This window comes from Octopus bimaculoides, chromosome 3, assembly GCF_046866305.1.
Source record: "Octopus bimaculoides isolate indiv1 chromosome 3, ASM4686630v1, whole genome shotgun sequence".
NCBI classification, from domain to species: domain Eukaryota; kingdom Metazoa; phylum Mollusca; class Cephalopoda; order Octopoda; family Octopodidae; genus Octopus; species Octopus bimaculoides.
In genome coordinates, this window is record NC_142930.1 from 66,413,127 (window position 1) to 66,428,233 (window position 15,107).

General features: G+C 35.8%; 1 protein-coding gene across 1 annotated transcript; it reads right to left on the minus strand.

Annotated features, from left to right (window-relative positions):
- Nucleotides 1-1,084: 1,084 nt before the first annotated feature.
- Nucleotides 1,085-14,451, minus strand: LOC106868152 (pantetheinase). Its single transcript, XM_089349122.1, has 2 exons — nucleotides 13,885-14,451; nucleotides 1,085-2,536 (listed from the first exon to the last, which is right to left on the minus strand). The coding sequence occupies exons 1-2, from the start codon at nucleotides 14,125-14,127 to the stop codon at nucleotides 1,139-1,141; spliced, it is 1,641 nt and encodes a 546-aa protein (XP_089205248.1). The 5' UTR covers nucleotides 14,128-14,451; the 3' UTR covers nucleotides 1,085-1,138.
- Nucleotides 14,452-15,107: the final 656 nt, after the last annotated feature.

The window sequence follows — 15,107 nt, forward strand, 5'->3', positions numbered from 1 at the left end:
ATATACTGAAGTAAAAATTGAGATTAAGAGGGGAAATATTTGAGCTTTAACAAAAATTTTATTTCAAAAGTTTTTTATTCGAAATTATCTATTGATGTGGTTGAATAAACATATAAACATTGCAATAAATCGGTTTGTTATAATATTGCAAGAGGGGTGGGATACTGCAATTTCAGCATATCAGTTTTATACATTCAATACATTATATATATATGATTTCCTTTTGAATAGGCAAACAGAAATTCCTTTAGAATAGTTTGCTGACGATAAAATAATACACTGGTGAATTCGGCTGTTCTTTGAACAGCAGATTAAAACGGGTTTTTTTTGCTTGTTTTTTTTTCCATCATGAATCAATTATTCTAAGATATGAGATTATATAAAAAATTAAAAAAACGTATATTGAACAAGCAGTCATATTAATTGTTAAAAGTTAAAGTCTAAAGTTTTTCATCATCGCATCTTCCAAATGTAAGGAGCAAATTTTAAAAAAAGCTATAAAAGTTTGCGATTAAATTCATATATTGTTTTGGTTTTTTTTTCTAAAATATAAAACTATTTTAATGAATCGTTTTTGTTATTTGTTTTTTAACATATCTTTAGAAAATGCCCTAGCCTACTGAGTGAAGAAATGAGTCGTTGTATGGGTATATTCTGATTAAGATATCCCGTTTTATCTAGTGATATGTGTGTGTGTTTATGTTTGTGTGCATGTGTATGTATATATATTTCAGTATATACATGTGTATAAATAGTGAGATTACCGGTGTCCCTGGCGTGTTGTTTAAACAAAACAAAACGCGTTTAAATGGACTCGGTGTTAATAAAATACATATACACACACAGACAGACATATATATACATACATACATATATATATATATATATATATATATATATATATATATATATATATATATATATATATATATATATATATATATATATATATATATGCATACATAATATGCATGCATGCATATATATATATATACTTATATATTTGTGTGTATGTAGCATATATCTGTGTGTGTGCGTATATGTGTGCAGGTATGTATGTATATTTCATTTATATGTCTACTCATTTGTGTATCTATGTGTGTAAATAGATTATATTTTAAACGGATGAGTTCTGCGATCAAGAGAAGCTAAGTACTGAAAGGATAGTCCCCATGACTACAACAAATACTGTGGGAGTAAATCTTGACACTGCACCGTTCTTTCTGTCAGATCTTGTTCTCCTGTCCTCACTAGGGAAGCTTGACTTAAATGTAGTAATATATTTGTCCTCGTTATAGATCCGTCCAATCATTGTTGCTGAATGCAAGGGATTGTTGAACATACGTTTTGAGTTTATTTTGCCATGTTCATACTGCCACACATCATCAAGAATTTGATCTCCTTTATTCATAAATACCACCTGTGGATAAATATGATCAGCCGTGAAATTATAACCAGAAAGACCAAATCTTGCAAAGTATGTATTAGCAGAGAAGATTTCCTTCCCGCATATTCTATTACAATTCATGACTGTGCAGATCTCAAAGTACATGCGTCTGTCTAGAGCATTTATCATGCCCTTGTAGATCCCCAGGCTATATTTCTCCGTTTCTAAAGATTCGGGAGAGTAATCTACTTTACAACAGAAAGAACCACTACATATGCTTACATTATCGGTGTATTTTGTCAAATCTACAAATTTAAAACGAATTTCTTCACCGAGCATTTTGACACTGTGATACGAGAATTTGCCAAAGGAAACTGATAAATAAGGAATGACTGGTTTCTTTGGTCTTGAATAACGATTCATTTTCACATGTTCAATGATTAAGTGGCCTCTTGAAGAATCAGGTTTGTTATAATAGGAACTTTCACTATATGGGAAGTAAATTCCACTTCCATGTGACCCAATGTTTGTGTCATGTATAGTAGCAGCTAGTACGTTAACCTCATTTCCAATTGCCCAACTAGAGTGCCATTGAACACTACTAAGCAAAGGTGAATTCGATCGCCAAACATTGGGAATAATTATGTTCTTCACTTTCCGCTTATCTAATAATTCCGTTATTGGTTCTTTCAACATTGTGTCATAAGAACTCACTACGGCAAATTTGTTCTGAGTAGTCTCGAAAACGGCAATACTGAATTCATCCGGGCTGTCAAAATATGGTTCATTCAACAAAGCTTTTCTACGGTACTTGGCTACGAGATTTCCTTTCTCCGAAAACACAACCGTACTACTGTAATGGAAATAACTATGGCTAGGGCATTTATAATTTGTTCGGCGGCTGCATCTTGCTTTCTCGCCTAAGCTAGCCACAATGTGTATTCTGTTATCTCTTGCTAAACAACTGAGCTTCTTCTGGATAACATAATCATCTTCATCCAAATCTCTTTCTTCGCACGGGTTCCACTTGGCATGTCCTACCTCAGGTATTGTTTCTAAGAACGGATGAATAGAGTCATGGCTGTGCATTGCACCAATGTCAAATACTCCGAACAATCCATATTCAGGAAATACGATTACATCAGCTCTCTGCAAAAGAAAAGCGAGCATATATACACAGAAATATATAATTTACATATAAATACATAATTTAAATAATAATAATCATAAAATGACATTAATATAAGCTAAGAATATGTACATCAACATAAGCTATATTTCGGTCTGATTCCATCTTGAATGTATCTGCTCCTGATCTCTAAATCCTCCTGCAATAATCTTTCGTTAGATGAATTTTATCGTATGCAATCTTATATATATTTATATTCATAAGTTCTAATCATTTCTTTTCTTCGTAATTTGACTGTTCCGAAGAAAATTATTACATTTGTATCTTTCTCAGATAACATTCTTCTATTTTATATTGAAAGGTTTCTTTATATATCATAGTGAAACACCAGACATAAAAGTATTTTTTAAATATAAATGCCTATATTTGTCTCTAGATGTGCAAGCAGAAGCCTTTATTTGAGCGATCCAATTTCAGAAGTGTTTCATCGAATGCAACATTTTTCCTGTTTTTTATTTCATATTTTAAAAGCTTTTAGACATCTTTTCTAGTTAGAACTTTTCATTTATTCTCATTGCTAGATTTGAAAGGTGCTAACATCAGCTATCAATTTGACAAGTCCGAGAAACTCAATTGTTTTCACCACGCCCAGATCACTACGAATCATCTATTTATTTAATTTGTTTTACCTATTTCAGTCATTGGACTGTGGTTATGTCGAACAAGTTAATCCCAGTACTTATTTTTTAAGTCTTGCACACGCGCGCGCGCATACACACACACACATATACATATATGACGGTCTTACACACAGTTTCCATCCACCAAATTTACTCACTGGCCTTCCCGAAGTGACACCTGCACAAAGTGCTCTGTTGAGCTGATTGCGAAACGTGATTGCAAAACGGGCTTCTTTCACCATACAGCCATACCTACAACAGTAATGACTTTCTTTTTTACGCTGACACCAGGCTAGAAATTCATAATAGAAGAATACAGACGATTGAACTGACTCCTAGTACATTACTAGGAACCATCCTTATCCATCCAGCGACATGAAAGGCAAATTAGACCGTGGCGAATACTGTTAGACAATTGTCCAACTGTTATACAGATTCTACCGTAAATATTAATAATTCTGCAGTGAATATCAATAAAATTATTGCTATATTAAATATAGATTGTCTTATTTTGACGGCTTGGCTCTAGGAAATAAGTTCTATGTGCACATATCTACATAATCATAAATGGATCTAGATTTATTGTTTTATGGCTATAAACGAGTAAATGATGCTATTGATAAACGAGTAGATGATGCTATTGATTCAATTTATTGCAGTATATTAGAACACACTTCATTAATCTCACAGGCTTGAACTTTAAATGTTAAAGACGCTCCGATAGCCCTTCAACTCACAAATACGAAGCAGTGAACCAAAAATGAATAAATAAATTTGATTTCATTATCTCATTTATCTCCATTGACCAAATGAAAGTATTGTACACTTTAGACCAAGTTAAAAATTAACATCACTATCTTATAGTCAATATCTTATCATTACTATTAATTCAATTAATATCTACTTTTGAAAAGCTGTATTGCGTAGAAACCTAAGTACGCTGAACGAGCTAGCAGAATCGCCATAGTACCGGACAAAATGCTTAGCGGCATTTCTTCCGACATTATATTCTGAGTCCAAATACCCCTGAGGTCAACTTTGCCTTCCAAAATTTGAAACACGGATTATATAAGATGGGAGTTCTAACAACACAACCGGGAAATAATATGTCGACATACGTCTTTTATTCAGTTGAGGTGACTAGTGACACTCATTGTGATGTCGCCTATCTGTAGTGATGAAGGGAATTAACTGACGTTACTGCTAGGAATACAGGTCCAGTTTTAAGAAACGCCAGTACTGGGTATAATAATTATTATATCTGGCATAAATACAAGCCTACACATCTTGAGGTATGGTAATAATGGCACGCGATTGCTGTTTTCAACAGTGCGAATGATAAAATGATATTAATCCTAGCCAAGACTGATTTAATTCCCCTTATTTGGTTTTCACACTTATTTAGGGACTTCTCTAGCCCAGAATCTCCCTGGGCCAGAGGTAAGCGATGCGTGAAAGCAACAACCGGGTATGTTATTTAAAAAAATTTTTTGATACCAACCCAACTGAAAGTGCCTCTGGTTCTATGATACAAACAGATTGTCTTAAAGAGATCTAAATTAAAACCTTCCATCAAAGTGTCAGGTTAATTTTATGTTCCAAACACCAGCTTAATAATGGCAAACTTATCTTATAAAATTTTTCATTATTTTCAATGAAAATGGTGGTGAATTTCATTAGAAATATGGTAACAAAAAGGTTTTCAACCCAAATATTTTATTTGTTGCTTATTTTATCAACTCCGGTGAGTTTAGACTCAGAACGCAAAGAGGCACAGCAGAATACTGCGGAGCATTTGTTCGATGTTCAGCCAAGCAACCAATCTTAACGTAACGCAATTAAGGATTTCTAATATAGGCAAGAGGGCAGTAATTTCGAAGGAACAGGGTTAGTTGATGACATCGGTTCTCAGTACTTGACTGGCATTTTATTTTATCAAACCGGAAACATGAAAGGAAAGTTCACTTCAGTGAAATTTAAACTCAGAACGTAAAAATCTGGAACAAATAACGGAAAGCATTTTTCCGGCATTCTAACGATTCTGCCAACTTACTAGCAATAAAAACCTTGTTTAGAAACTGATACCTTTCATGAAGGTGAAGAACTTAATTAATGAATTGAAGAGGAAGGTTTTGAAATACTTATACACACATGCTTAAACATACTTATACACACATTATGTGTGAACATGCTTTACACACATTATAGCTTTCGTTATTCATCAGTAACTTTCAAGCAAGTGATGTCTCGCTGAAACTTAGACAGAAATTTAGTTGTCATACTTTGTATGCTTGGGTTGAGCTGCTAAATTTTACAGTTTTGCTTACAAGTTAAATTATTACAATTCTAAACTTTTTGACCCAACTTGTATCCTTATAAATAAATTCATAATTACTGTAAGTACACTAATTGTAGGTGAACCCCTAGCCAGAGTATAAACCTCTAAATATGCATGTATAGCCATCCGTATATACTTGCATCTTTTTCTGATTAATGTTATAACTTTCTTCCGAGTGGTTCATCATATTTCAAAACTTAGAAATAAATCTTATATAAACCTCTACTCTTCATATATCATATAGGTTTAATGGGTTATTATTGTCCTAGCTAGAAGTGTTTAAATATCGTTTAAGTCTCGTAAATTTACTCTCTTTTTCAGAGTATAGAGATATAATAATTTGTAACACTAGGGAACATTCGATTAAATCGAACCCAGTACCTAACTGATACTTTTTTTTATCAATCCCAGAAAGTTCTTGGACTCTCCAGAAGCAGAGGAAGAACCGATGGGGAAGAGCTATAAGCTATGTGATCTAATGTATACTAAGATTTTATATAATCAAAGCCGTCGAACTTTAGCCAAAAGTGGCCATTTTAACATTCCCATTACTAATTTTTGGTTACATCATCCTTCTAAGGTAATCATGAGAAGGGACGCTAAAAAGATCTAAGGTATTTTGTCCGATGCTTTCCCACTTGATGAAATATACAAAGAATATATATTATATATACATTGTTTGTCCACCTCTCTACTGATTCGGCCAACCACATGCTTTATATATCTAAATATAAAAGTATATTCTAACTACAGTTTAAAACAAACTATAGTTTTAGCCTTTCAAAATAAAACTACGTCACTTCAAGAAATATAGGCTTCAAAGTTTGGCACAAGGCCAGCAATTTCGGGGGCGGGGTTACGTCGATTACATTGACCCCGGTGTTCAACTGGTACTTATTTTATCGATCTCGAAAGGATAAAAGGCAAAAGGTGACGTCGGTGGAATATGAACTCAGAACGTATAGAGACACGAAATACCGCTAAGCATTTCGCCCGACATGCTAACGATGCGCTGCAACAAATATAGGGACACATTTGAATATATTTACTGTAAGATATCGCAAAGAAATCCAAAATATATTTATCTTATTTGTTGCTGTTGTTATTGTTGTGTAGCCCCCAGGTAAGCCTTAATTGAGCAAACCTTTGATCAGAAGTATTGTAGTTGTGACCCTCCTGTCTTTTTTAAATGCATAGTTTATCAGGAACTTCATTATCCAGTATATATTTCCACTATTAAGTCTGTTGGGTGTGATTCAAAGTAGATTTGGCTAATATTCGTAGTAAGTCAAACAAAGGCTTAGCGGTTCCTTCATTAGTGCAATGTTACTGCTGTTGTAGCCACTGTTGTGGAACTGCGACGCAAAGATAACCGACTGACCGAAGCATTCAATTTACAACGCTAACCGGTTTGAGATTTATTGCTAAAAGCATACACTTATTGATGAGACTTTGACCTTTACATTGAGCAGGTGAAATGAGTACTCAGAGTTTTGATCTGAGATTGACAGTACGTACTCTTCTTTGTACTAAATTTATCATTGACAACTGAGCTTTAGTGCTCCAAGACTTCATATGGAGGCACATATTAACTATATGAGCCAGAAAAGGAATAGAGATGATCCGTTAAGCGAAAAATTACGACCTAATTTGTCGCAAATATGGCCGTTTATAGGCATAGGCACAGGCCTGTGGTTAAGAGGTTTGATTTATAATCCCGAAATACCTGATTCTATTTCACTGCATGTACCCTAGGCAATTATCTTCTAACATAGTCTAAGAATGAGCTAAGCATGTGAGTAGAATCGCATAAATTGAAACTATACGTATAACTGTCAGCTAGACTATGCCTTACTGTACCTGTTCTTGGGTTGCAGAATTAATTTGTCGACCGGTTAGAAATACCACAACTAGGCTTTTAGATGCATTTAGCAAGTAGTCACACGAACTATACATTCAGAGGGTATTCTATAAATCATGGATTTTAGCTCCATTTTCTCGACACGCTTCGGGGCTACACATACAGGCACGCACGCACACACATTCACACATGTTTGTATGCATTTGTATGTATTAATAGATTAATGGCAAAAGAACAGAAGTTACGCAACCGCTTTCATAAGCTTACAGCCTTTACGACTTTAAGGAAATGTACATCCACTGTTACGCGACAGTGAGGGATCTTCCTGCTTCATCAGAGCATTAACATGAAATGTTTCCATTTTCAGGAAAGAGTTTAAATGTATAGTTACACACACATAGACACATATAGACTTAGATAGAAACATAAATTACACACACACATACACACACACACACACACACACACACACACACACACAAATAATAAACACAAAATAGATAGTTTTCAATCATTCCACCTTTGAACTTCTCTGCACTATGATCTGAATTCTAAGATCTTTTCTACCTTGATGTCGGAGGCTCTTTTTATCCAATGTCGATTGCTTCCATTATGGCTTGTATATTGTGATGAACAACATCTACCGAGCCCCCAGAAACAGCTGTTGGACTTATAGCACCTTACTTCCTCCCCATAAATTTTCTCTGTCGTTTACACTGTGTAAGTTTGATCTTTTAATATAAATATCTTTTAATATAAATATATTTTACACTCAAATATTCAGCTCCTGAAAGTCTCCGCTCTTTGCTTTCTCTTGTTTTGCATGTAAAAATATATACATATTTTGTATTTCATACTCAAGCTGTTATATTTAATATATTTAATTTGTTTATCAGCATAGTTGCCTCCAAATATGATAATAGCAATACACATATAATGTGGCTTCCTAAATTTAAAACCCGCCAAATACTGCTGGAAGTGATGTTGGCCTTGGAAATTAAGTGATGTACGGCTGTTTATAGCTGTGCGAATGCTTGTGTAGACGGACAGACGGATGGATGGACGGGTGAGTGGTTGGATTGGTAGACAGATGGATGGATGGGTGGACGGATGAATGGATGGATGGATAGTTGGATGGATGGATAGTTGGATGGATGGATAGTTGGATGGATGGATAGTTGGATGGATGGATAGTTGGATGGATGGATAGTTGGATGGATGGATAGTTGGATGGATGGATAGTTGGATGGATGGATAGTTGGATGGATGGATAGTTGGATGGGTGGATAGTTGGATGGATGGATAGTTGGATGGATGGATAGTTGGATGGATGGGTATGCAAAAAATGTGAACAAACAAAAGAAAATAGCATTCGACGCATTTAGTTGTATCAAGTAACAGGTTCCATCGGCTCCGCATTACTTAAGACGCTATAAACACCTAATTACTCATAGATATACATTATATGTGTGCGTATATATACGTATTTATATATATATGTACATATGAATATATACACACATATTTATAATGCATGTATATATATATATGTATATACATGTGTGTGTGTACGTGTGCGTGTGTGTGTGAATGTGTGTGAGTGAATGTGTGCATGTGTGTGTGTGTGTGTGTGTGTATTCCTGCCTCAGCATAAGAGACTTAATAAACATTTGTTAGAATGCATTATACCTATACTTCACGTTAAGGTTCTTAGGAAGCTATCAGATATTACAGAGGTACTCAACTCGGAGTAGACATTTCTGAATAGCCCAGACAACTATTATGTATGTATGTATGTATGTATGTATGTATGTATGTATGTATAGCAATAATAAATCTCTGAGCGACATATAAACAGCAGCAGCACGACATCGTGATGCATATTTGTCACCTAAAAGTGGGTGACCCATTAGGGACGATGCTACTGCAGCTTATAGCCCCAGGAAGAAATCTCAGAGATTTATTATTGCTTGTTTCTCCTTTTTCGAGATCAGTGACTTTTCTTCACTGGAAAAAGTATATGTGTTTGCACTGAGAATCACTTCCCATGGCCAGGCGGTGGTTGTCACACGCTGATGACGGGTCAATACCCAGAAATTCATGTCCGTGTGTATCAAGTCTGGCTGGTGATGCCTTCCTGGGGCTATAACCTACAGTAGCATCGTCAGCCACTTTTGGGGGGCATATATATATATATATATATATATATATATATATATATAGAGAGAGAGAGAGAGAGAGAGAGAGAGAGAGAGAGAGAGAGAGAGAGAGCTAAAGATTAACATCACGCTTAAAACTCGCATAACATGAATATGTTTATTCAACCATTTTTTTTTTTTTTTTTGCCTAAGGACCTAATTCACTCTACTGGAACCCAATAAACATTCGCTATTTAAAAACGTCTCATGAGATTTTAATAGTTAGATATTATTAGGAATAATATATATAATTTTTTTTTTAATATTCTGTGTATAGTGGATGTATAACCAATTTACTGGACATAAATTTTAACAGCAAAATTTTATATGCACCCCCAAAGGCCATGTGGATCCTGATTGAGAACCACTGAATTAGTCCGACATGTTTGATCTGTGATAATCGATACCAATAAAAGCACAAGGCTAGAAAATTTGGGGTAGAGTTTAGTCAAGTAACTCGATCGTGGTACATGAATGCTAACTTTATTTTATTTATTCTGAGAGGATAAAAGTAAAAACTGGTTTTGGCAGGATTTTATCCCGTGTAATGTTGGTAAAAATTGGCATTTTGTCTGACACTTTAGCTTTTCTACCAATATACCGACTTCTCTGTCCTGTAGTAATAGTAATAGAAACCATAAGTGTGTGTCTGTGTGTGTGTGTGTGTGTGTGTGTGTGTGTGTGTGTGTGTGTGTGTGTGTGTGTGTGTGTGTGTGTGTGTGTGTGTGTGTGTGTGTGTGTGTGTGTCACTGTATTACGGTATAGAGAAGAATACCAGGCGTTATTATACACTGCTAATCGCAATGGGCTTCGCATTGTTTTAGCTTCTCGCATCGTTGGCCTGCCCGCATAAACCGTGGCGGCTATCTAGAAAGGCAGACCAACATTTACACTGAACGAAACTGCAGCTGAATGGACTAGAGCAACATTAAATGAAGTGTTTTACTCAGGAACACAACTCGCAGCCGGTCTGGGAATTGAAATTGCGACCTCGTGACTGTGTGTACAGCACCCTAATCATTAGGCTGTGTGCCTTCACACATACACACACGCTTATATGTGTGTGGCGGGGGTGAAAAGGGGAAAACTGTAAATGTGCACATAAATGTAAATGCATAAGGAGTAAAATACTGAAGGGCAGTTCGTGGGTTATGAATGCAAATCATCTGCTATCATTCAGGTTTAGTTTCGAGGCTGGCAGTTAATTCGCTTCATCAGTGTATCAGGTATTGGTTACCGAGTTTCTAGAATTTACCAGCTTTCGGATATATTTAATCACCAGCCGTAAGTGATTTATTCTTTTTATGGTACTTTGAAGAGTTTCAAATAACGAACCATTAAAAAGAAGCTAATTTACCATCCGGAATTTCAACAGTCTATATTCTATTTCTGATGTTGTGTTTATGATGAACACTCTTCACTACTACTGAATTACATAATGAAGATTAGATCCAGTAAGATGTTGCACTGATTGCAACACTGATTGCAATATCGAGTGGCATATAATGAACAAATGGTAATGTTTTTAAATTTCCTTGCGAGAATTAAATAAAAGGTATAAAATCAACACTTGTGTAAGGTAGTGGAGTGAACTTGGAAGATTTTATTAAGTTTATTAAGCTGAGCAAGCGTGCGAAAGCTCCTTCGCTGGTTCTTTCGTCCGATTACCTGTGTGTCATATGTGAGTTAGCGTTAATCAGTTGAAACAGTTGAAAATTCCTCAAGAGTATTACCGCTGTAACTGAATCTGCATTTGTCAAGAATCTAAACCAATTCGCATTTTTGGTCCGCTGAGGACTTCCCTCAAAGTCTACATCGATCTCTCTAATCTAAATAAATATGTACATAACTAACTGATTAAATAAATACATAGATAAATAAATAAATAAGAGAAGTTTGGATGCAAAAACAGTAAAGCAAAATCTAGAGACTTTGTTCTCAACGTTCTAAACTTTTATCTAGTCTTTTGTCGACTTTGCCTTTCGTATATTAATAAAAAAAATAATAAACCAGTTATTGTAGTTGTAGTTTATTAGATCCAGTTTAGCTGAGATCGAAAAGAGCTATGATAAAATGCAATTCATTTGTGATAATTTCTGATGTTTTCAGGTATGCAGTACTGTGAACTGTATTCTCCAGTGTTTCTATTTTTCAGATGGTAGGGTGTCCTTTGAGGGACACTTCATTGCTATTTCTAGCGGATCGAGTGACCACGAGGAAGTTCCTTCAAATATCAGTTGTCACTGCAGCGATTGAGCAGATCTATTATCAAAAGCATTCAGGCGAGTTTTATTTTGTTTTTATCCCCAGGTAAAATAGAGCTAAGACTATAATCATTCAACATCTTCCTTTCTGAGGACTATAGGCACAATTCGAAGGACATTTGATTACTGGCTGTTTCTTACTGGTAAAGCAACTACGTAGAACGCCCCCTCGCTTGGCTTATCAAGTGTCCTAACTATAGTTAGGACAGTGACTTGGCAGAATCATTACAGCATCGAAGAATTTTTGTTGCAGCTTCTTGCATTCTGAGTTCAAAATCACCTCCCGATAAAATAAACTACGAGTCACGTCCTGGGGTTGATATGATCAACTATTCACTTCGGCGAAATTTGAGGTCTTGTGCCTATATAAATACATTTTTCTTTTGATTCATTGTAGTCGACTAAAAGACCTCTAGAACAATTGTTCTTGTACCTAATGAAGAGAAACCAGCACAAGACAAGTAACAGTTGCGTACGAGGGTGAGCTACTAGAATATTATTACACCGTTTACCAAGAAACGTCTAGCCTTAGTCTAAAGTAAGCAAAACATTATTAAAGGGATTCATATCTAAGCTTCCACGTTCTGAGCTTATACCTCGCCAGGGATTAACTTAGCCTCTTTATGAAGGCAATGAGAAAGAAATGTATCAGTTACACCAGTTCCATTGAACATACAAATTATAACAAAACCAAACATATGAAACAAGAAACAACATTATACAAACTAAAGGCGCACCCTCACGTCTATGTAAGCGTGTATGTACGTAAATGTGTATGTGTGTGTGTGTGTGTGTGTGTGTGGATATATATATATATATATATATATGTATTGATTCGAATTTGTGTGAATGTGTATAAAATAATGTATCAATTGAATAAAGTTATATATATATATAAATATACATCAATTTTTTTAAAAAACTAAAATAAGGGTATACAAATCTTGTATTATGAACACACTTTTGTACGGGGCAGGAGTATGGACTCCCAACTACAGACACATAAAGAGACGTAAGCCCTTTCACATGTGCTGTCTGCGCAATATCTGCATCATAAAATGGCAATATATCAAATGTCAAAATTTTAGAAAACTGTGATATCTCCGGTATCAAAAGTATGCTATTGAAAGTTCAGCGCAATTGGGTAGGACATGTACGAATGAAAGATTATCGCCTTCCAGAAATTCTTTTGTGTGGCCAACCAGCAGAGGGATACTGCGATTAAAGAAGTTCCATCCTTAGGTATAAGGATAAGTTGATGTACTCACGAAAACTACAGCTTAATATGACTTCTTGGGAAAGCTGCTGCCCAGATCGATCTGCGTGACGTAAAATGTATCATGATACATCACAGGAATTTGAGTTGAAAAAAACCCCAGAACAATAAAAGAGTTATAACCTGCAATAAACAGACACATTTGTCCAATCCCAGGCAAAATCAAAGTCATCAGTATCCTCAATATGACTTCATAGCAAACTCCAGACCTAGACTCAAATTACATTCATGCATCTATTGGAAATAAATAGTTTCTTCTATTTTGAATCCTCTTTTTTTCTTAAGGCGGCGAACTGGCAGAAACGTGAGCACGCTGAGCGAAAGGCTTAGCGGTATTTCGTCTGTCTTCACGTTCTGAGTTCAAATTCCACCGAGGTCGACTTTACCTTTCATTCTTTCCGGGTCGATAAATTAAGTACCAGTTGCGTACTGAGGTCGATTTAATTGACCAGCCCCCTCCTCAAAAATTTCAGGCCTTATACCTAGAGCAGAAAAGAATCCTCTTTTGTTTTCTTTCTTTTAATCCTTTCCTTCAAACTCTCATACGTCGAAATAGACGGGAATGACCATCATATATATATATATATATATATACAGACTCACACACACACATACATGTGTGTGTGTGTGTGTGTGTGTGTGCACAGATATATATATATATATATATATAGAGAGAGAGAGAGAGAGAGAGAGATGTATGTTTGTGTGTGTGAGGTGACAAAAAAATAGCAGTAATGGTAAGAATACTCACCGCCCTCTCGGCTTCCCTAACCGTGTTACGATATATATCCAAGTTTTGCTGTATCACACGTAATGCTTCATATCTACTGATGTTTTGCACACGCGGGGGTTTGACCGGTATATGCTCGTAAACGGCACCGCTATACGTATCGTACATATTGTTGTTCTGAACGTAGTCCGAATAGGCTGCTACAGTAGCCAAAAGCAATAGAAGGCTTCCAAACAGCCCTTTATTACCACCGAGTTCGACCATTATTGCCAGATGAGCTCCGTCCGCACTGGGTGAGTTTTCGCAACCGACTGAAAGTATTTTTGTTTAACCGAGATCAGACTGAACACTCGAAACAATGATGTCCTTGTGCCACTATAGAAGCGATAAACTGTTACGTTTATTTGGTGTGCGTGTCAGGGACGGGTGCTGTGTGTGATGTGAATGTATTTAGGTGTATCCGCTTAAGTGTGAGATACGAAATGGAGGGAAAGTATATGCGTGCATTTGCGAGAAAGAGAGGGAAGAGGGAGACGAAAGTGCAGAGAGACATACGCTCACTTAATCTTCGTTGTTTAATGTTATATTAAATGAAAATAGAGTATTTTTAGATATGTTTGAAAAGAACAATAAAGCGAGAGCGCGCGAGCGCGCGCGCGTGTGTGTGTGTGTGTGCGTGCGTGCGAGGGAGAGAGAGGGAGAGAGAGAGAGAGAAAGAAAGAAAGAAAGAAAGAAAGAAAGAAAGAAAGAAAGAAAGAAAGAGAGCTGGAGACAGAGAAGGTAGAATAGTTAAAGTGAGTGAAAATTGTTTGAGAGCCGGGGATGCGGGGTAAAGAAAGGAAAATGAAAAATGTAAAAAAAAAAAAGTAACACCCTCAAAATATCTCTCTCTGCTACTCGACTTTGACTTTCTCTTCTTATCCTTCTATCCTCCTCTCCATCATCATCATCATCATCATCATCATCATCAATATCATTACCAACACCATCATCATCACCACCACCACCACCACCGTCATTACCATGCAAAATGACCATCATTTCCACTACCATCAGTATTATCTTCGCTCTCATGTTTTTCATCAACATTGTTATCGTCGTCATCGCCGTAATCATATAATACTCGTTTGTTTATTTACCATGAGGGTGATGCTTTAAGGGACATTTCATAGACAAATAACAAAAAACAGTCGTGACTTTTTGGAACGATGAAACAGTCCAAACACCCTTCTAATCTTAATATC